Source organism: Pogoniulus pusillus, chromosome 2 (genome assembly GCF_015220805.1).
Source record: "Pogoniulus pusillus isolate bPogPus1 chromosome 2, bPogPus1.pri, whole genome shotgun sequence".
Classification (NCBI taxonomy): domain Eukaryota; kingdom Metazoa; phylum Chordata; class Aves; order Piciformes; family Lybiidae; genus Pogoniulus; species Pogoniulus pusillus.
The window spans coordinates 50,127,000-50,149,533 of NC_087265.1; the positions used below are offsets into that span (position 1 = coordinate 50,127,000).

Sequence of the window (22,534 nt, forward strand, 5' to 3'; positions counted from 1 at the left end):
TGCGGGGGGTCAGGGAAATAACATAATTCTATTGTTGTAATTCCTGACTCGGCCACGTTCATTCCTTGCCTCCACGGCACTGCTCTGGTGGGGCGGTTGAATGGATGATCTTTCAAGGTCCCTTCCAGCCCCTGACATTCTGTGATTCTGTGATCTCCTTAGTCCACCTACCCCAGGAGCTGTTGGGTTCATGCCCTGCACTGACACTGCAAAAGACATTCCTTTTACTTCTAATATTTGGGGCTGTTAGGACAGCAACTACCAAGTGATTCAGATAACCAGTGAATTAAGCTCTGTTTGTCTTGTACCACAATGAGGCAGTTTGCTGTTATGTTGTGATAGAAACAATTGATCCACTTACCACTGCAGAAGCAGAAAAAATGTGGTGTACATATGAAGACAGTCAAAAGTGCCTTGAAATATATCGGCCTTGCCATACATTACTGACAGAGGAACTTGTAATAAGCCAAGCCCTGAGGTAATGTGTTGCCTGGGAGGTGTTGTTTTTATCCCATTTACCAGGCAGAGCATACTGTCAAATTGGGTAGTTACCTTTTTTGTATCTTGTAAAGTTAAATTTCCAGATGGAAGAAATGGAGCCCTAAGATAGAGAGATCATGTTTGGGCAGAAACTGTATCTCAGAGGGTTCCAGGACAAATTCATCCATGGTTTAAGTACTTTCAATGGATGCAAATCACATTTGTAGGGGAAGGTTTTATACTTTAGCATGCTACAAGCAAGGGCATCTTTCAAACACAGGGACAAAGACACAGTTGGCCTCACTCAGATATTCTCTTTATTTTAATGGGTTCTGACAGACTTCACTTACTGTGTAGTGGCAAGAAATTGGAAAAATGGAAAGTTAATGGAACTGGGTGACCAAGGGGGATCCAGGAGAGTCCCACAAGCCTCATTTCCCTGGGCTGCATGTTCACATACAGTCACACTTCACCTTTTCATGTGAAAGGATGCTTAGGGGGCTTTCTGAACTCCCTGATCAAACACCCAATCATAAGCCTGGCTGTTGGAAGAGAAATCATAGCTGCCTGTTGAAAGAGAAATCATGTTTTAGTAGTTAAGCAAACATGATGTCCCTTCTAATTCACCAAATTAATTGAAAACTTGTGTTTCCGGGTGGATTAGCCCCCCAGATTTGCTTCAACCTTCTCTTTCTTTGTGAGTTTACATCTCAATGCAGGGAATGAATTTGGATGGACTAATCTGCTCAGAAATTAGTCCATGTTAATCTAACTGCACACACATTTACAAGTCTTTGTAAACAAGCAGAAAGAACTTTTCTCAATTCACTGACTAGAACAAAAAAGGGCTCGTAGTAAGTTTTGTGTCCGTCAGTGCAGGGAAATGGCTGTGCATCCTTACTGTCTCTTTCTAATACTAGTGCAATTGCTTGCTTCAGGGCACAGGAGAAGACTGGAGTGGCTTTTCATAGCTAGTGGCTGCGGCTTCATAAAGTTATCCGTGGGGTTGTCCACATGGATCCATGAAGGAGCCTTTGCTGATAGTCTCAAAGTGAAGAATTTGCAGGATCCCAGACTCGGGATTCAAAGCACTGGCCCAAGGGATTATAAGGGCCAACTCTAGAGACTAATTGTGGTTAAAAGCACAGTTCTTGCTGTGAGTGTTTCAGTTCTCAAAGAAGCCGAAGGGGATGGCAGGCAGAATTAGTACCTTCTCTTGCCCTGGTGAAATACATGGTGCAGCCATACAGGTGTGTTTTGCCTAATGCAGTAGACTTCAACAGCTCTCTCCCACTGCTGACCACTATCTTGTAAAATGATTACCCTGTACTTCAGAGATGAGAACTGCAAAGCCCTGTGAGCTAATTTTCTGGGCCTATTACTTTCATCTCAGCTTGTCACAGCAGGAAGCCGAGTGCTTTCAATCCCCAGCATATATCCACCATGCAGGGAATGCTGTTCTGTGGCAACCTTTGCAGCAGGCACCACAACAGAAGTACCTTCATGGTATTTCCAGCTGTTGTGGTGGACATGACACTGCCACTTTGAGGTAGTCACCTCCAGGTAGCCTTTTGACTCAGAGAGCTGTAACACTGAAGCAGTCCTAGACCCTGACTAAGAGTTTTCCAAAGGTGCACGTTGCCATTGTAGAAGAAAGAAAATGCCAATTAACTGTTTGCCCTGTGCTAGCAGGAGCTTAAGACAGCAGTAAGATTGTGTGGGAGAACACCAAGGGTGTCATTTACTGTGTAGACACCTCAGAAAAGGATATTGGTGTATTCTCCTTTGACTTACCAGGAACATGTCTGGAGCACTTAGGCGTTGTAAGAAGTCTTCCCAGCACAGCTGTAAACAGCATCTGCATGTCACAGACGCACAGACCATATTTTGTAGTTAAATATGCATCCTGTTTTGGTGTGGAGGAGTGTCCCTCCATACACATCCTCAGAGCCAAGGCCAGGCAGATAGTAAGTGAATTAAATCAAAAGCTTTCATTTGTGCAATACAAAGTAAAACCAAAGAACCCAAATCCCAGATATCTGACAGCTCTGGGTAGGCACATAAAGGTCCATATAAAGTGGCTATTAAAAACAATTACTTGTACTCAAGGAGCAGTGTAGAATGGCTGTGCCCATCTCACAGCACTGTTTTTAACACAAAGTCAAGCAGAAGCATTGAGAGGAACACTCTTCAAAAGCCATGTACATCTTTATTCTCCATACAGGCCAGCAAGGGTGGAAAAAGGGAATGCAATTCAAAATAACAATCTCCAAAGACATGCTGTCTTTACTTTAAAGTAAAACCACATCCAGACTAGAGCAGCCAAAGCCACATTCAACAGAATAACTGGAGTTCCCTCAGGTTGACAATGGCACATAAGCAGAAAGTACTTTTGAGTGTCTGAAAGCAAGGGTGTAACAAGACAAAACATTGTGCTTTATTTCTCTTATGACAGTTGATAATGATTACATATTTTTGCAGCCAGTAAACTGCTCCAAGGGATAACAGACAAGAGAGAAAACTATCCAGAATTTTCTGTGAAAAGTTTGAATAGAACTTTTACAAGTAGCACCAGAACTAACCCCAAGCTTAAACCAGCCCCCACCAAAATCAAGGCAGAACAGCCTGACAGTAGGAGCAGAGGCAAGCCTGGTTAAATATAAAGAAGTAAAAACCACGGATTGGATTGTTCCCATAAATCCCTCAAAAGATGGCCTCCAAACCCAGAAGCAAAGCTGCCATGGCAGGGGGAGGATACTTTGACTTTTCTGATGCTCCTTTCTGTCTCTGTAGCACTAAGAGGCAGATTGAGTTTTGTCTCTACTCTAGCAGGCTGTTTGCAGTCCTGAAAGCAAGTCCTGCAGCTCAGCAGACATTTCACACAGTTGTATTCTGTAAGGAGCTCGTATTTATCATTCGAGCCCTCTGCAAGCTGAAGGCTCATTGTGTGGCTGACCCCAGCCTATCAGACGATCAGCTTTAACAGCTGCTGCACAGCAGTGACTGCTGAATTGGGTTTTCTCCCTCTGCAGCAGTGCACACTGGCCAGCCATCCTTCCCCCGAAGCCACGGGTTTGCTGCGTGCTGGGGCCGAGATACACAATGCACTGCTTTCGTGCCAGCAGTGTCCCTCCGGGCAAAGCGTGAGCACGTTTGCCAGCAGGGCTGCTTTCCCGTTAATGCTTCTTAAGCATCACTTCTTCCTGCCCTCCAGCTTCCATGCAGAGGAGCATTCAGCAGAACGGCTGTGCTGGGTAGCTACAGACTGCCAGCACTGGCCTGACTTCCTCAGCTTCCCCATGAATCCAGAAGCATATCAAGCTCTGATTGAAACGGCCCTGCGAAAGGCATTGCACTGCTTATACTGGCCCCTGGTGTACGTCAGGCTCTTTGAACTCCAGTCTGTTACCTGCCACTGCCTCACCGGTTGGGATGTATTTTACTGGGTTTGTTTGCTTGTTTTCCTGGAAGCTTGTTGTTATCTTTAAAGTTTTAGCCAGCAAAAACTGAAAGCTGAGCACCAGGAAACAGCACAGCCTGGCTGCACCTGTGCCCAGGGAACACCTCTGCTTTGTCAGTGAAGTCTGAGGCCATGCCTGCTCTTGGTATTTGACTTGTACACTACCCAAACTGCTAATTCTCACGTCAGCACTCAGAGGCTGCCTTTGCTGGACATCCAAGAAGGAGACAGACTAAGGATGCTGTAGGGACTTCACTTATTTTTCATCGTCAGGCCTAGAGGATAGGATGGATTTGTTTGTCCCTGGTTAACTGATGCCCTAAACAGGTAGTCTTGATTTCATCCTTGAAATGCAGCACAAAGCAGTAGTTCCTGTGAAATCCAGCTTCTGAAATCTTCTCTTATCTACCCTAAAAATAGAGCAGCTCCCCCTGCAGTAGGGAGACTGGGGAGGTGCAATGCTCCTACAGACACATGTGACTGCGCAGCCCAACTGGCTGCACGCTACCAATTACCTACCCACAGCATGCAGATAAGGGACTCCTCCGGGTTGGGGCTGAGCCAGACTTTCTAGCAGCATCAGCTGAAATTGTGGGGCACTCAGAAAACTCATCATGTTTCAGATGTATAACTCAGCCCCCATTAGAGCTCATTATACCTCTCTTTTATTTTCCTTATGTCCTCCTTAGGCCAAAGCCCCAACAGTCAACCCAGGAAAGAACTTTTCTGCTAGTAATGTTTTAAAAGAGACAATTAAAATCTCTCCAGCCTATGGTGGCCACCTCAGCCTGGTCTGGGAGCCCACTAAGATGCCATACAACATCCCAAAAGGAGGGAAACCAATTATGAAAATGAGACATGAGGGGAGGAGGATGTATAATCCATTGCTCTTTCATATAATTAACCAGGAAGTGTGTGTGGGATGCAGATTTCCAGAGCTGAGGCACTAATGCAGTTTGCAGTGGCACTAACAGACGGGGCCAGGGATGCCCCTGTTCTCAAAGGGAAGGTTCAGCAGCCCTTCTGTGAGTGCAACTTGAAAACCAGAAAGAGACTTTCCACCCCAAGCATCTTCAGCTCCATGTCCCTAAATACAAGAGCTGCTGGTCTACACCTGCATTGCAGTGACATGCAAAAGGATCATCCTTCCTCAGAGCATGTGTTTCTTCCCTATAATGCAACTGTTTGCACTTCACACTGGGTACAATTCCCATAGCCTGTTCCTTCCTATGCAAGTCTGTCCCTAGCACCTATCTGTGCACCTACAGTCACCTGAGGGTGCTTGGTCACAGGCCTGTCAGGTCCCCATGCAGCACATTACAGAGCAAGGCTTAAGTCTTCTATCATGTGATATAGAAGCATTTCAGTTCAGCGCAGAGCTCGTCTGCCTTTGTTGGAGGCTATGCTGCCCTCTCCCAGTGAAAGGCTGGGCACAACTCTTCCACTTGTCTGTCAAACTCTGACAGTGTCTAAGTGCTTAGACTGTAGACAGACTTGGAAATGGACCCTTTCTGGGGAAACTGAAGGAACATCAGACATACTGGAATTTAGCCTTCATCTCTGAACGGGTCCCTGCCTCCTGATGTGCATTCCCTGAGCAGAGACTTCTTTTCACTGGGTCAGTGGGTTACTGCTGTGCCTTACTCCTGAAAAGCAAAGTCTAACAAAGTTACAGAAGGGGACTTTTCAGCATGTGTCTCTGCCACTCCACAAACAGGCTGAGACCCCAGACTTGCATTTTCTCACCATTCCCAGAAGTTATGATTAGGTAAAACAGATGACAAAACTTTGGAGAGCCATGCACCTCCCTACCCAGACCACATGAAGCTAGCACACTTGCATTCTGTGACATTGAAAGAGCACTCCCAGCCCAATATTTTATTCATTAAGTTTGTGTTTAAATATATATTTATGTAGATTTAAAAAAATCAGCATGTTACTTTCTAGGTGAAAACCACTCACATATGACCAAAACAGCCAGGACGAAGGCTCAGACTGCTGAGGTCTCCATGCCCTGTGCAGAGCCCTTGCCAGAGAGACTACCTGAGATATTGTCAGAATCCAGCAGCTCAACAATACTGTATGGAGAACAATCTTCCAAACCCAGCTTGCTGCAAAGCCAACCACAGAAGCCTTTCTCCATATCCCTGACAGCATGCCACCAGTACCCAAAAGACCACGCCACCTGGACCACAGCTGAGTACAGGCCTAGGGAAAAAGACACCACCACAATTATAAATGGGTAGAAGATGATCAAAAAAGGACAAAAGGTGATTTTGTGCCAGAAGGTCCTCTCTTCATTGTACACCAAGAAGATGTTGTACCATGTAATGGTTCCATAGTAGAATGAAACCACAAAGGACACTACAAAAATGATGGGGAGGCAGATGATGGTCCAGAGGACAATATGGGGTCCTCTGTCCAGCCCAATATTACATTTCTTCTTCTTCTCAGGTACGTCCTCTTTAGGAGGCTCCTTTGACTTAGCCAGTTCTTGCAGCTCTTTGTCCGTTAGTGTGACATGGATATCCACCATCTGACCCTTCTTCTTTCCCCTGGTGATTGTTCCAGTCAAGGTGACGTATCGGCTGTCTGAAGGTGTGTTCCAGACACCTACAAGCACAAACAAACTCGCCCACGTTAGATTTCTTTTCTGTGTGGAGGATTTTGGGTGACTCCCCACAGACAATCAGACAGTGCATATGGAGCGATACTGAATTATAAAGGGGGGACTGCAAGAAGCCATGCAGTATTAAGAATGACCACAGGGGAAAATGGAAGAGCCAATGAAGCTGAAGACAGGAATTCTGGGAGACAAAAGTCAGAAAAGAGATGAAAACAGCATCTGCGCTAGGGGCAGCATGTGAAGGGAAAGTGCTGCAGGAGCGAACGAGGAAGAGGTGAGACAGAGCAAGGGAATCAAGCGTGGGATGCCTGTTTTCTCTGGCAGCCTCACAGACTTGCTCCTGATTTAGACAAATCTGACTAAGACTCTTGTTCTGGAACAGGCATGACCACACATGGAGTTGCACCTGAACTGCTAGTACTTCACTTTGCACCTGCACTGCATCTCAGTCCAAACTCATCTTCACAGTCTAGAAAAACACTTACAAACTCTCATAGAATGAGGGATCAACAAAGGCACCAAACAGGAAAGTATTGGGTTGTGTATCAGAGCCATGAACAGACTGCCTTAGTGTCCAAGTGGTTTAGCATGGTTGCTGCATCAGTGGCCGTACATTCTTCTGTGGGGATGAAATATGCTTATTCCTGGTCTTACTTCTAACTAGCTTGGAAGGAGGTCTTCTGAAACTCTTAAAAGGGGGCTGAGAAGTTTGGAGTAGCCCACAAAAATACAAAGGCAGCAGATGAAGTGTGAGGATAGGGGTTAGAACCAGGGGGGAATCTAGTGTGGCTAACGGACCAGGAGCACGCATTCACGTTTAAGCACCTCTCAGTCTGCACTGCAGACTCACAAGAGGATGAGCTCAGGTCTTGCCTCTCACGCTTCCTCCCGGTAAGGGTATCCAGGACAAACATTAGAAGGGAAAGTGGCTCCGAGATGCCCCACGATGAACTTGACCAATAATCCCTGTTAAAGAGGAAGCTGTGCTGAGAATATGCCAACAGAAGGCAAGAGCAAATCCTAGATAATGAGTAAAACTCCCCTTCACAGGTACAGCTATTAAATCAATCTGCTTCTATCCTTTCACTTAAGCAGTGTTCTAGGCATGGGCAGGGGCTTGCTCACAGCAGCACTGGCTTCAGATTCTGGATCAACCCCAACCATCACACACATTTAAAACTAAGAAGGTGGCAACAACCTATCTCTCTATGCAAAGAACTACAGAGGACACTTGAAATTGGCCTGCAATGAATTCATATATGGACTCAAGCTCTTAATTCCTACAGCTTTGGAGAGGATCGAGTCCACAGTCACTTCCATTTGACCTTAGTGTATACTGGCATCAAATAAAGTTTATAGAAAATGGATGTTCCCAGGAATACATACCATCTGCCATGGACTGACCCAGGAACTTGGAGCCTTCCTCAGAGCTCTTCTCCCCTCCTTCTTCATCTGCCTGTTCCTCTTCCACCTTATTCTCATTCTCCGACCGATACACGATTATTGACTCGGGACGAGACTCTTTCTTCTTCTTTTTCCTCCGGTCCACAGTGGCTTCCCCGTCAAAGGTGACAGTGGTTCCCACAGCTCTTCTCATGGAGCCACGGTGAGGGCTCTGGCTTCCAGATTTGCTCTCCTTCTGTACTGTCTCCTCTAGCTCACTACTGCTTTCAAGCACTTCACTTGGCATCTTGCAACACTTGTTTCCAGTCTAACAGATCCTGCACTTAGAAGTCAATGATTAGACAATGGTCCCATGGATGCTTTGTTTGGTAAGATGTCCCACTGCTGACATCCAAACTATGCACTCCATTCCCAGCCTAAAATGAGAGACAAAGATGAAAAATTCTCTTTTTTTTTGCCAAGCAGAAAAATATTCCCAGAGTTTTCCTGTGAAGTGTTACTTCCACCTGGTTTAAATGTCATCTGAAGATCCTTATTACTGTCACCAACATCAATTTTATTACATGGATACATGTTTTGTAATGTCAGCTAATCCTGGTTCTCAGGTTCTACTTTTAAATGTAACAAACCAAAGCTCCTGGAAAAGGAAAAGAGTATTAACATTTATAAGAAGAGATTAAACAACTGCAGCTTACTGGGAGAATTGAACATTCCTTCGCAATGCTGAAAGCAAACAAAGGACAATAGTTTTGACTCACATGCACAGGAATGCAGAAGTGGAACCACAGGCAAAAAAGGAGTTGACTGATTTAAGGGGCTGGCTCAGGTTAGAGATAACTGCAGCAGGACATTACAACACTTAGGTTTGTGCCAGCCTTTCTCATGTTGAATGCCCACTGCAAGGGTATTACAAAAAACCAATCAAACTATGGCAGAATGAATGATGTTTCATGCATTACGTAGTGCCATCAAACCTTAAAAATCCAGCTTGATTACAATTATGATGACTTCAGCAGGGAACTGGAAACCACAGCAAAATCTTCTGATTGTGCAGGGAAAACAACGCAAATCTTCACAAACCTTTTTAACAGCTGTAAAGGGCTCATTTTTTTACTCTTCACCAAAAAAACCCAAAACCAAACCCAGCAATATCAAGTCACACTGTTAGCTGTGGGAAGGCTGCCTGAGTGAAAAAGAACATACAATTAAGCATGCAGAAAGGCAGACGAATGCTGCTCCATGAACACAGAAGACACAGGATTAATGGCTCTCAGTTTTCACAACATTTGAGAAACTGACTGTGCCAAGTGCTCATGAAGCGTTCAGGTACTGATATGAATACACTGAATGTTTTAGCAGCTCCAAAGAGCTCTGCTGAACATTTGCATTAACATTTATAAGTATGTACGTGGCCAGTAATTAATCTTCTACCTAGTATCTGTGTCATCTCTTTAACAGGAGACTCAGGAACACAGTTATGGTAGTTTATAGCCCCCACAACACTGGGGCAGTTGTTTCGCTTGAACAGATGCTGGGAAAGGGTTGAGCATTTTGAGATTTGGCAGCATGTTCCTGGCCCTCCCACAGATGTAAAATCTTGCTAGTTTGTTTTGAATTTTTTTCCAGAGCTTTACGGCAACTATTTATGCCTCATACATTCACACCCCTGACTATTTATGCCCCCCCCACACACCTCATTTATACCTCATACATTCACACACAAACACACACACACATCAGCTACTTCTGCCTCACGCATTCACACACACACACACACATCAGCTACTTCTGCCTCACGCATTCACACACACACACACATCAGCTACTTCTGCCTCACGCATTCACACGCACACACACACACATCAGCTACTTCTGCCTCACGCATTCACACACACACACACACATCAGCTACTTCTGCCTCACGCATTCACACACACACACACACACATCAGCTACTTCTGCCTCACGCATTCACACACACACACACATCAGCTACTTCTGCCTCACACATACACACGCACACACACACATCAGCTACTTCTGCCTCACGCATTCACACACACACACACACACACACATCAGCTACTTCTGCCTCACGCATTCACACACACACACACACATCAGCTACTTCTGCCTCACGCATTCACACACACACACACACATCAGCTACTTCTGCCTCACGCATTCACACACACACACACACACATCAGCTACTTCTGCCTCACGCATTCACACACACACACACATCATCTACTTCTGCCTCACGCATTCACACGCACACACACACACACATCAGCTACTTCTGCCTCACGCATTCACACACACACACACACACATCAGCTACTTCTGCCTCACGCATTCACACACACACACACACATCAGCTACTTCTGCCTCACGCATTCACACACACACACACACACACATCAGCTACTTCTGCCTCACGCATTCACACACACACACACACATCAGCTACTTCTGCCTCACGCATTCACACACACACACACACACATCAGCTACTTCTGCCTCACGCATTCACACACACACACACACACACACATCAGCTACTTCTGCCTCACGCATTCACACACACACACACACATCAGCTACTTCTGCCTCACGCATTCACACACACACACACACACATCAGCTACTTCTGCCTCACGCATTCACACGCACACACACATCAGCTACTTCTGCCTCACGCATACACACGCACACACACACATCAGCTACTTCTGCCTCACGCATTCACACACACACACACACATCAGCTACTTCTGCCTCACGCATTCACACACACACATCAGCTACTTCTGCCTCACGCATTCACACGCACACACACACATCAGCTACTTCTGCCTCACGCATTCACACACACACATCAGCTACTTCTGCCTCACGCATTCACACACACACACACACATCAGCTACTTCTGCCTCACGCATTCACACACACACACACACACACACATCAGCTACTTCTGCCTCACGCATTCACACACACACACACACATCAGCTACTTCTGCCTCACGCATACACACGCACACACACACATCAGCTACTTCTGCCTCACGCATACACACGCACACACACACATCAGCTACTTCTGCCTCACGCATTCACACACACACACACACATCAGCTACTTCTGCCTCACGCATTCACACACACACATCAGCTACTTCTGCCTCACGCATTCACACGCACACACACACATCAGCTACTTCTGCCTCACGCATTCACACACACACATCAGCTACTTCTGCCTCACGCATTCACACACACACACACACATCAGCTACTTCTGCCTCACGCATTCACACACACACACACACACATGTATCAGCTACTTCTGCCTCACGCATTCACACACACACACATGTATCAGCTACTTCTGCCTCACGCATTCACACACACACACACATCAGCTACTTCTGCCTCACGCATTCACACACACACACACATGTATCAGCTACTTCTGCCTCACGCATTCACACACACACACACACACATGTATCAGCTACTTCTGCCTCACGCATTCACACACACACACACATCAGCTACTTCTGCCTCACGCATTCACACACACACACACACACATCAGCTACTTCTGCCTCACGCATTCACACACACACACACACACATCAGCTACTTCTGCCTCACGCATTCACACACACACACACACATCAGCTACTTCTGCCTCACGCATTCACACACACACACACACACATGTATCAGCTACTTCTGCCTCACGCATTCACACACACACACATGTATCAGCTACTTCTGCCTCACGCATTCACACACACACACACATCAGCTACTTCTGCCTCACGCATTCACACACACACACACATGTATCAGCTACTTCTGCCTCACGCATTCACACACACACACACACACACACATCAGCTACTTCTGCCTCACGCATTCACACACACACACACATCAGCTACTTCTGCCTCACGCATTCACACACACACACACACACATCAGCTACTTCTGCCTCACGCATTCACACACACACACACACATCAGCTACTTCTGCCTCACGCATTCACACACACACACACACACATCAGCTACTTCTGCCTCACGCATTCACACGCACACACACATCAGCTACTTCTGCCTCACGCATTCACACGCACTCACACACATCAGCTACTTCTGCCTCACGCATTCACACGCACACACACACATCAGCTACTTCTGCCTCACGCATTCACACGCACACACACACATCAGCTACTTCTGCCTCACGCATTCACACACACACACATCAGCTACTTCTGCCTCACGCATTCACACACACACACCCACATCAGCTACTTCTGCCTCATGCATTCACACACACACACACACATCAGCTACTTCTGCCTCACGCATTCACACGCACACACACACATCAGCTACTTCTGCCTCACGCATTCACACACACACACATCAGCTACTTCTGCCTCACGCATTCACACGCACTCCCCCTTCCCTGTTAACTGTATCAGCTTTACACCTAGCTCTGTGGCCAGTCGACTCTATGTGTTTTGAAGAACTCGGCAATTCAGGTTATGTTTTGCATCACAGAGAACAAATCTTCCCTGGTGATGGGAAGACACATAAATTGGAATTTAAACCATTGAGATTTGGCATACCACAGAGGCTGGACCACTTCTAAACCACTGGGCAGGGAATATCTTGGCTAGTCCTGCAGCATGGCTGGGAACAGACTGTTTAGACTGCCATCTCAGTTTACACCTGCCTTGCAAAAAGCTATGCCTAAATTGCAGACATACTGGGAAACAGCTCTATAAAATAGTGTATTTACAGCAAATACTCTCCCATCACTGCAGTGCCAAGTTTTAACACTTTAGAACTATCTAGAAGCAAATTCATTTATATATTCCACTGTTGATCAGGGAAAAGAAGAATGAAAAAGGGCGGTAAAGATGAATATACTCCAGTGTGATGTACCAAGCAACTGCAGAGGTTGTTCAAGCTTGTGTAGTATCCTCCCATTCCAAAGCCCAACATCAACAGGGAATGCAGGAAAGCATCTCATCACCTCCACCCCCAAAACAGGCCTCATAAACGAGCTAATGAGAAACAGTTCCTCAATGTATTTGTACTTCTGCCTGAGGAACATGGTCTTTATATGTGCTTGGAAACAGCATGCCACAAAAGACGAATGAGATATGCAAGAGCATTCACAGTGAAAGGCAGCACACTGCTTTCCACTTGCTCCTTTTAACCCCAAAGCCAACCACTCACTGACCTCAGAGACAGCAAGCTCTAGCTCTTAATGTGTTAACATTGTCAGGGCTCTGAGGTCTCTCCACATCCACTGGAATTCATGTAAGATAGCACTCAGTGTGTTTTAGGGATGCATTTACAGTGAAATAGAATTAATTTACTCCATGGAATAATAAATTTACTTTCCGTAGGAAATTCATTCAGGAGGTACAATACTCTCTAATGTTTTTCACTGAGAATCATCAATAAAACTTTATGTTTGGCGTCTGTGAAGGCCTAAAATAACCTAATTGAGCTTAATGAGCTCGAGACAGCTGTGAAATTCCCCTGAAGCTCCAGAGGAGCCAAAAACATTACTGCTGGGATGATGTACTAAAAGTCCAGAGATGTGGAAGATGATCTGGGATTGGATTCCCCAAGTTCCTCACTGTTCCATGCCCAGTCTCTACTGCCCTGAAAAGGGAATGGCTTCAGGCAGAGGTCTGTGGTTAGACCTTTTTTTTTGCTTTTTTAAAGGTTATCCTTGTTAACCTTGGTGAAAGTCACGGTAGCTAGTAAGCTCATGCCAGTCCTCGGTGTGCTGTCAAAGCCCAAATCACCATGCCAAAGCTGACTGTGTTAGGAGGCACAAGGTGACATCACTTTGGAATCTGTCACTGGTAACCTGTGTCCAGTTCTCGTGCTCACTAGTGCATGCTGACTAATGACTAGAAGATGCCTATGAACCCCAAGTTATTTGTTCCCACTCCAGCAGAGCAGCTACTGCCACTGTGAACTATCACCAGAACTAGACAAAAACACAGGGTTATCAAGGGGTGGCAACTCAGTTTCTTGTTTTTCTTGCTCCTGAGCTAAGAAGTGTGTGGGGGGAAATAGCCAGCTGGGGACATGCCACCTTTGTTGTGGACAAGGAAGTGGAAGAGCCCAGGTAATTGTGTTTAAGGCACAAGGAGGTAAAATCTGATGTGAATCTGTCTAGCTCAGAAACAAAAGCATGGTGAAGGAGATAGCTGTGATCCAGCAGCGGCAGTAGGATAAAAAGCTGAGAGACAGACATTAGAGTAGACATTAGGTAGGTGTTCTAAGAAAGTGGGTAGGTATCACTTCATATAGACATCACAGAGGGCTGCCCTATCACTGGAAGCCTCCAAATCTGGACTGGGTATCTTGACAGCGGTTCGGTCACCAGTACTTGACCAGCAGAGTTATAAATGTAGGTAGGCTCTCTAGACTGGGCAACAGTCAGACCAAAAGATCAGAAAGATCCCTCAAGTCTTGAGCCTGCTTTCACCGTAAATATTTATTCTTTTCTTGTCTATTTCTGCTGAGCATCTGGGATACCCTTCTGCCACCTGGTCCAGACCTTCTGTAGAAAGCACCTCAAACCACCACCATCAGCCTCTTATCCTGCAGGGATGCTGGTGAATCAAACAAGTTCACACTCCAGTCCCCTTTTTCCTGGGAATGTTTCCTCTGTGGTTGTGAACAAAAAAGTGGGCTCTTGCAAAAAGCACAGAAGTGTAACAATGCTTGGTTTTCCATTTTCCCCTTTCTTTATGTCCTGTAAGGTCAAGGCAGCTGTTCCCCAGCATTACCCAGCCTGTCGATAGCACCAACTCTCAGCCATACGGCACCGTCTTCATCCCTTCAGCACCTTGCTGTGGAGCTGAAACATGGCAACTGCTGCTCATCTCATATTAGTGATGTCTCCAACGTGGGAGCACAGAGGCTGTGTCCATGGGAGGGAAAGCGAAGAAATGGCCACACCTCAGAGATGGCAGGGGACAGTTTATTAGCCAAACAATTTTGTGTTAATCTCTGTGTGCAAACAGATGGAGCCTGGGGAGGCAGCTCTGTGGAAACACGCTGTTGAGGAATTTTTAGAAGCACAGTCCTCTGTTACTGTGCAGGAAAGCTACAGCTGCTTACACCTCCCATGGCAGCATTAGTCCTGGGCACACAGCACAGGAGCCTAAGAGCTTGACTTTGCACCATTTAGGTCAAAGGAAGTTTTTTGCATTGGTTTTCAGGGCTTGATTCTGCTGTTAACAGAAGAGAAATTATCTGATTTGATTGCAGACAGGAAGGAAGAGCCTTCCCACAAGCTAATACAATCCTTGATCTTACATCCCTGCACAAGTAGCATTCTTATGGCTGCGCAGAGCAGACGAGAGAGGACAAAATGTAGACACTAAGCAGTGAGAAACATCGGTTTTTATTTTCATGGTCACATAAAATGTGCAACACATAAGAAGAACTGGCACTGTCCTCATCCATGTCATATCTGCAGAAACAAAAAACAACCTGTGCTTTAGAAGCACTGTGAGTTAGCCAGCACGGGGAAGAGATAAGGCTGAAATTCACCCCAGTGACACACCTTGAAAGAGGGCTTCCCATTCATGGATTCTCCTTTGCCTGCTCCTTTTGCTCCATAGCCTCCCCACTCCTAATCCCTTCTCCACCCAACCCTGCCTCAGATTTTGTGCATGTTTCTGAGGATGTACACTGCCCTAAGGATTATTTCCAATCCCTAGTATTTTTAAAGGGGTTATCTGCTGGCAGGCTGTACATGTGAAAATAGATTATGTCAGAGGGACTCAGCCAGTCACCAGTCAGTCATGTTATGACACAATGCACTGGTCTGACGCAGGACATGTGACCTCAGACTCTAAAAAACATGCAGCACGGCCGAGGTAAGAAAGCACACTTGCTTTAGACATTATGCTGAGAGAGGGCTGAAGAGCAGGGCTCCCTCAACAGCTTTGCATCTCTTTTAGTTACCTAAATGACTCCTCACGATCTTTCACATAGGCATCGTCACCATACCCTGCTGAAACAGGGTGAAACATCTGTCCCTATGTCATGGTGAAATAGCTCGAAGGAGATTGCACAGTTACTTGAATCTAGCAAATACTCGAGGCTGTGCTAGATAAATGACATGTTAGAAGGGAAGGAAAGGCACGGACAGCCCCTCCCTATCAGTACTTGTGGCTGTGCAGATTGCAGTGAGCTTGACAGGGAGAATTACCTCACTGAAAATAACCCTTTTGCATTTTAAAAGAATATGAGATGTTCTTTTCATCTAGATGGAATCCCTCATTGGGCTCACCAGGCAGCTGCTCCTAGAGGAAAGGCTAAGAAAAGGAAAGGCTACGTCTCATGGCAGTGGCCCATTGCAAGGCTGCATTAAATGTCTGTATGACAATGGCAAGAGGCACAAAGGGAAACGTCTGCCCGTGCCACCCCAGCAAGGCAGGACAAAGCAAACAGCAAAGCTCATAGATCCTGTCTTTTTCTCTCTGCTTAATCCACAAGCTTCTAAGCACTTCCATTTCTTCAAGAATGAGTCAAGAAAAATGACCATGATCTAGGTGTGCATTTGAGCAGACCTAAGGCTGGACTGCCAAAAGCACAGGACGGCGTTGAGCACCTGAGCTAACACAGTGAGATGCTTTGTGACACCAAAAACATAATGGGTGTTTGCTAATGGAGCTCCCCTGCCCTATGCCCTCCAGAGCAGAGGGTGCTAAAAGCAACGAGAGGAGTGGGCAAGTAACCCAGGCTGCAGCTGAAGCAAGTTCAGACTTGGTCAGGTGTGGGTTTAGGGTACACTGGCTCACAGTGCCATGCTGACTGGCTCAGGCCCCTTGCTCTTGCTGCCGTCCTTCACTGAGACACCCAAATGCTTGCTGACAGTCTTCTGCAAATACAGCCAAGTCAACACAACAATTAGTGGAGAGAAGTGCCTCTAAGTATCACTGAATTGTTTCTGGATGACATTTTCCAAGGATTTTTTAAAATGCAAGGACATTTTACACAGTCTCCATTTTATTAATCAGTTACATAAGGTTTCCAAATGCCATAGAGTAGTAACTGCTGTGTAGATCAGCATGAGTGAAAGTTGGGAAACAGCACAGAAGAAAAGCTGCCCATGTTTAGTGTGTATTAAATGAAGTGCCTAATCAATTTCCTGGCATATCAGCCTTTCCAAATGCCTCAAACTGTACAGGTCCACAGTTTTTTAGAACAAGAGCCTGAAGTGCTGCTTCTCCCTTGTCTGTGAACTTCTTTGTCCAGACTGCTAAAAGAAAGAATTCGGACGAGGGACTCGAAAGCTGCGCACTGCCTCCACAGGGATTAGATCTGCTTCTGTGTGTTTATTACACTACAGTGAGAATGTCAGTGAAGGGCATGTGCACACTAACCTTTACAGAGAACTAAGGCTTTAAAAGAAGAATGACTTGGCAATGCAGGCTGCTTTGAAACTTCAAAGCTAAGTCAGTCCCTCAATCTTGTAGGAAGAAAAATGCCCCTGATAGAGAGATGCTCCCCCCCACCCACTCTATCTCTCTATTCTACTTTTGCCAAAGCAAGGCACCTTGTACCTTGAAACAGCAGGTAGCCATGGAAATTCCTATCCTACCCTCCATGTCACTGATGGATTACACTCTACCATACAAATAGCCAGACAAAATCAGTCTGAACAACTTGAGCCCAGCAACGTGCCTCCAAAGCCATGCCCTTAGGCTGGAATCAGATGTAGTATCTATTTTTATTGGTATAGTAGTTCCTTAATCCTTAGTTTGGATGCTTGATTTTAAATGGGATTGGAGGACGCACTAGGAGCTTGCTTCACTCATCCAGCTGGTGTTATACCTGCTCTAGGCATTCAAGCAGATACCTAGGAGACAGCAACAACTGGGCAATCATGTAGTACATGGAAAGTTTTGAGCCCACTCACCTCTCTTTCCAGAGGACATGGAAAACCATTGCCCACTGTGTACCCACACACAAGTAGCAATCACTGGGAGTGCTGTCTAAAGGCTGCAGAGCCATGAAGTGGTGTGTGTGAAGCGCCTGTACTAACACAAGATAGCCCAGTCCTAGTTAGCTAGAGACCTAGCTGGCAGCTGCTTATTTTGGTGAAGGACTACAAGACCTTAATTTCCTTTCCTTTGGAAATCATGCAGCATTCTCACCATGATGCTTTATTGCGTGCTGAACTCCAGCCTGACCTTTACAGTAGCTGAAGACTAGGACCATGTATTGGCATCTCAAGCTCTTTTTCCTTCTCTTCCTACTCAGAAGATCTGTCTCCTCTCCTTCCCTACCCTGCTCTGTGCTGACAAGATCAAGCACCCCAATGCTTTACTCAGACAAAATGAGAGAGACCACATAGACATATCCACAGTTAGGGAGCAGAAAGTTGCATGCATGCAGCCCAATGGAAAACACAGTAACTTGTAAATTTAGTCTGGAAAGGGTTAATCTGAAAAACACAATCACCAAATTACATCCCGTGGTTCTTACTTAGGCAAGATATGTGGGGGCTTCAGAGCAGAGCTTTCTCTGAGTTACACTCAACTGCAGCCCAGGAGCTGAAGAGGCAAACTGCACAGCCAGAACTGGAAGATTCCCCTGGGAGTGATTCAGGACTGCTTAATACATTGCACAGTAAACATTACCTAAGATATTTAGACAGGATCTCCAGCAGCAGGAATTAGTTGGCTCAGGGGATTGCTGATTGGATGGAAGTGCAGATGCAGATCCATGATGCCAGCATATTAAAAATGCAGCACTCCCAATTGCAGACAAGTTAATGGTCTAGTATCATTAGCAGTGTATTAGCAGGATGTGTGATTATTTAGAAAATCTGCCTGTGTGCCAGGTTGAAACTGTTGGATGCTGATATTCTACAGCCTGCACAACTGCAAACTTTGAGTGGGTGTCTCTCTTCAGTATGTCCTGCATTTATTTTAATCACTGGAATGCAATTCCTAGGGATAATGGTGCAAGGTAGTAAAATCCTGATCATCTCCTAGTAAGACTGAAATCCTTAGAGGTTCCACTGAGAGTAAAGTACTTTTACAGAGGGCAAGTCCCTAAAAAGATGAATCACCTAGAGCCTAACCAGCACCTGGGACTGACCAGGAACTGGTCTGACATGGAAACCAGAAGCCACAGAACATAAAGACTTTCACTTGCCATTGGGAGATGGTGATAAAGAAACAGCACAGGAGAGAATGCACAGACAGGAGGTGAAAGTAGAATGGATTTCCAAAGAAGCCTTTTGTGACCACAGAAAGGTCTAGAGAGGAAGTGAGAGAGAAACTCAATGCCAGTTTTCATTTGGGTTTGGGTCAGTTGAGGCACCTCTTGTACCCAGGGTGAGGAGGGAATGATTGTTGTTACACTTCATACAATTTGGTATTCCAAGAGAAGAAAGACGGGAAGCTGGAGCATCTATGGCTGGGGCTGTTCTGAGACAGCAAAAGCAGGGACTGCTGGAGTGCAAGCCTACGTTGTTCTGAAGGTTAGCTGCCAAAAGCTGTCAAAAATCACCTTTGACCGTAACGTTTTATTTCTGATACTGAGATGCTTTTCATTAAATCTCCTCTGCTCTCAGCTCCTTGTGAGCCTGCTGCCCCCAGAGCTATCTCTCCCAGAGGCTGGACCTCCCATAAGTTTCTGTTTGCAGCCATCTGTTTTCTCACATCAGGTTGGTATTTAACAGCTCCGGAGACTTTCCCCCTTGCCAACACGGATTACAAGCTCGGGGAGGGCAGAGGCCCCTGGAGGACAGCAGGCCATAAGGAATTGTTAAGGCAGGATTTTTCAAGCATGGCAGAAGACTGGACTGGCAGGAGTCATCAGCTGAATAGCTGAGCCACAGGCTGGCAAAGCACTAAATCAGCAGCCCTTTGAAAGCACAGAGTTTCCTATTGCTTTCTCCAGGCTGAACTAGCTCGTTCAAAGCCAAGACAAATCCTGGGAGCTGCAAAACCAGCAAAGCTAGAGTCTCCTCTTCAGTCTGTAAACAAAAAAGTAGATGTTGAAGAATGATGCATGCTAATACCATAACTCTGAAGGAGATGACAACTAAGGAAAAAAAAACAACCAAAACTCCAATTATAAATGAATTCCTTTTCCTACATGTGCCATTCTGATTTTTGAATGTATAATGCTTTAAGCGATAGATATACCAGGGGAAAAAATAAACTGGATGGCTTTTAACTCCAAAAAGAAATGAAAATGCAGACTCCAAGGGTTTAAATACAGATTTATTTTTTCCAAATACAAGCTTACACATACTGAAAAGCAAAATCAGCTGTCTAAGCAGGTACTATTTTCTAACACATACAAATTAAGAATCTGAATATTAAGCTTACAAAATAACGTAAATATGTAAGAGCCTTCTGCTCACTGAATTTACCAGTAGGGTCGCATGTAGTGACAGACCAACATGTTTTAATGCTACCAATAGAACAAAATGAGCACTCCTTTGTGAGTAAGAAAATACAAGCGTAGGAGAAGATTAAACCTGGTTTTAGTTAACAGTATTTTCTTCTTTTCAGTGTAAATAATATTTAATTTCAACCACTGGAGTAAAACTGATTCACAGAGATACACTTGGAATCCTTGGTTCTAAAGGCAACACAGACAACAGTGAATAGAGGCATTGCCTTGCTGAAAGCATCTGCGAGCATGAGCCGCTGCAGCCCTGCTCTTTGTGGACTGATTATGTGCCGGTAGGGGCTGCCACCCACTGAATGCCAAGGAATGGATGTCTCCTTTCCTTGCCTCCTTACTTTGTAAGCTTTATGCCTTTCTCCTCCCACACATCACTCACAGAACCTTAACTCACGTGCTTAGCCCTGTATTTATGGCCTTTCTATGGCTGTTAAGACATTTTTACAAGTCACACAACCAAACCACCCCCCAAAAAACCTCCAGAACCCCAACAACAAAACCACACCAAAAAATCCACCCAGGCAATTTATCCTGATAGGGAAGAAAAATAATTTGACAGTGCTCTGTAGGAAGAACACTGAAACAAAGCATGTCCCAGGAACAGAGAGGCTTTTCCTTGGTGTCTGCAGGCCCAGTCAGGACAGCAAGCAGGCTGGAATAGGAAGATCCAGTTCATTAGCACAGATGAGTGCTTCTCCCTGGCATTAATTAATGATTACTCTGGTATGGCCTGCCTAGGATATGTCGGGTAGCCAAAGGCAGTTGATGGGGATCTGTGGAGTCTGTGGATGTGGAAGCTAATTAAAGGGGGCTGCAGAAGTTCTTTCATTGTCACCCACCGTGCTTCACATTTTCCCTCCAGAGAGCAGTACAATTACCCAGCTGGCAGGCAGCTTTGTCTAAGGGTTGCCTCACCGGCCTAAGTCACCATGCAGAAGTCCGTTCCTGTACTGTCACCCTTTGCTGAACGAGTCTGGACATACCATTAACTTCTCCATGGCTTTCCTTCTCTCCACTTACAAGATGGTTATACCACTTCCTTTGAGACATACGGCTTCAGAGTAAAGATGCTATCTTACCATGGTCTCTGATTTAAAGTCTCAAACCTCAGAACATGCTTTGGGAAAAGAAAATCAACCCATTTAACAAATGAGAAAACCAAACCAGACTCAACGTTTCTCCCACGTTGCTTGCATGTGTCTTTCAAAGACGTCTTTCTCTCACTTCTCACATTAGCCACCTTCCCTAAGGCAAAACTAATAGGACTAAATTGAGATACACTTCCAAATATCTCTTCTACTGAAAAAGACAGAAGAGATGCCCGAAAAGATGCTGAACATGCACACACAGGCTCTTGGCACATCAGCACTGGCTAAAATCACCTGCAATGGACAACGATCTTCTGTGACTTCACTGTGTGCTAGAAAGGAAAATAGCTCTGGCTGTCCTGTGCCAATACCGACCTTACTGAGGGCAATTTTAAGTGGAAAAAAACTGCACCACAAGGACACGGTAAATGGTATCACCACGGCTTTCACGATCTCTTCCCGACAAAGTCCATGCCTAGGGAGAGGCTCCTCCATCCGCGGGTCGCTGGCGGGAGACCACCAGCAGCTTTTTCTGCTATTTACGGCACCTTTAGACCACTACAGTGACTTCTGCTGACTGGGGCTCCACGCCCCGAGCTCCCGAGGGCATCTCTCCGCGCCGCTGTGGAAGGTGACCCGAGATGGTACAGGAAAATAGGAAAACCCTTCCCTTTATAGCAGATGAGACCACGGATGTGGGCTAGGTGGGTTGCTGCGAGGCTGCAGCAGGCAGAGACGACCTGAGGAATCGATCCCTCCTATGCGGCCAACAGTCCCTCCACCGCAGGGACTGGCCCGGGTATTACCGAGCCGTGGATAACCACCCCGCTTACCTGCCTGCCGCCCGCGGGGCCCCGCTGTCGCGCTGTGCCGTGCCGCAGGACGCAGAAGCGACCCAGCGCTGCCGGGCACGGCCGGCACCGCCAGCAGCGCTCCGCCGCCACCCGCTCGCCGGCGCTCGGGTGGGCGGGGC

At 46.0% G+C, this 22,534-nt stretch overlaps 1 protein-coding gene across 1 annotated transcript; it reads right to left on the reverse strand.

Moving 5' to 3' along the window:
* Positions 1-2,669: 2,669 nt before the first annotated feature.
* Positions 2,670-22,516, reverse strand: TMEM169 (transmembrane protein 169). The gene is made up of 3 exons (XM_064165641.1): positions 22,395-22,516; positions 7,953-8,386; positions 2,670-6,553 (listed from the first exon to the last, which is right to left on the reverse strand). Exons 2-3 carry the CDS (start codon positions 8,254-8,256, stop codon positions 5,931-5,933), a joined length of 927 nt encoding a protein of 308 aa, XP_064021711.1. The 5' UTR covers positions 8,257-8,386; positions 22,395-22,516; the 3' UTR covers positions 2,670-5,930.
* Positions 22,517-22,534: the final 18 nt, after the last annotated feature.

Bases quoted from the DNA above. Each gene is read 5' to 3' on its own strand.
- TMEM169 (XM_064165641.1), bottom strand. From the start codon at position 8,256: ATGCCAAGTGAAGTGCTTGAAAGCAGTAGTGAGCTAGAGGAGACAGTA. The intron at 6,554-7,952 runs GTATGTATTCCT...TTGTGCTTGTAG, and splicing joins GGGTCAGTCCATGGCAGATG to GTGTCTGGAACACACCTTCA.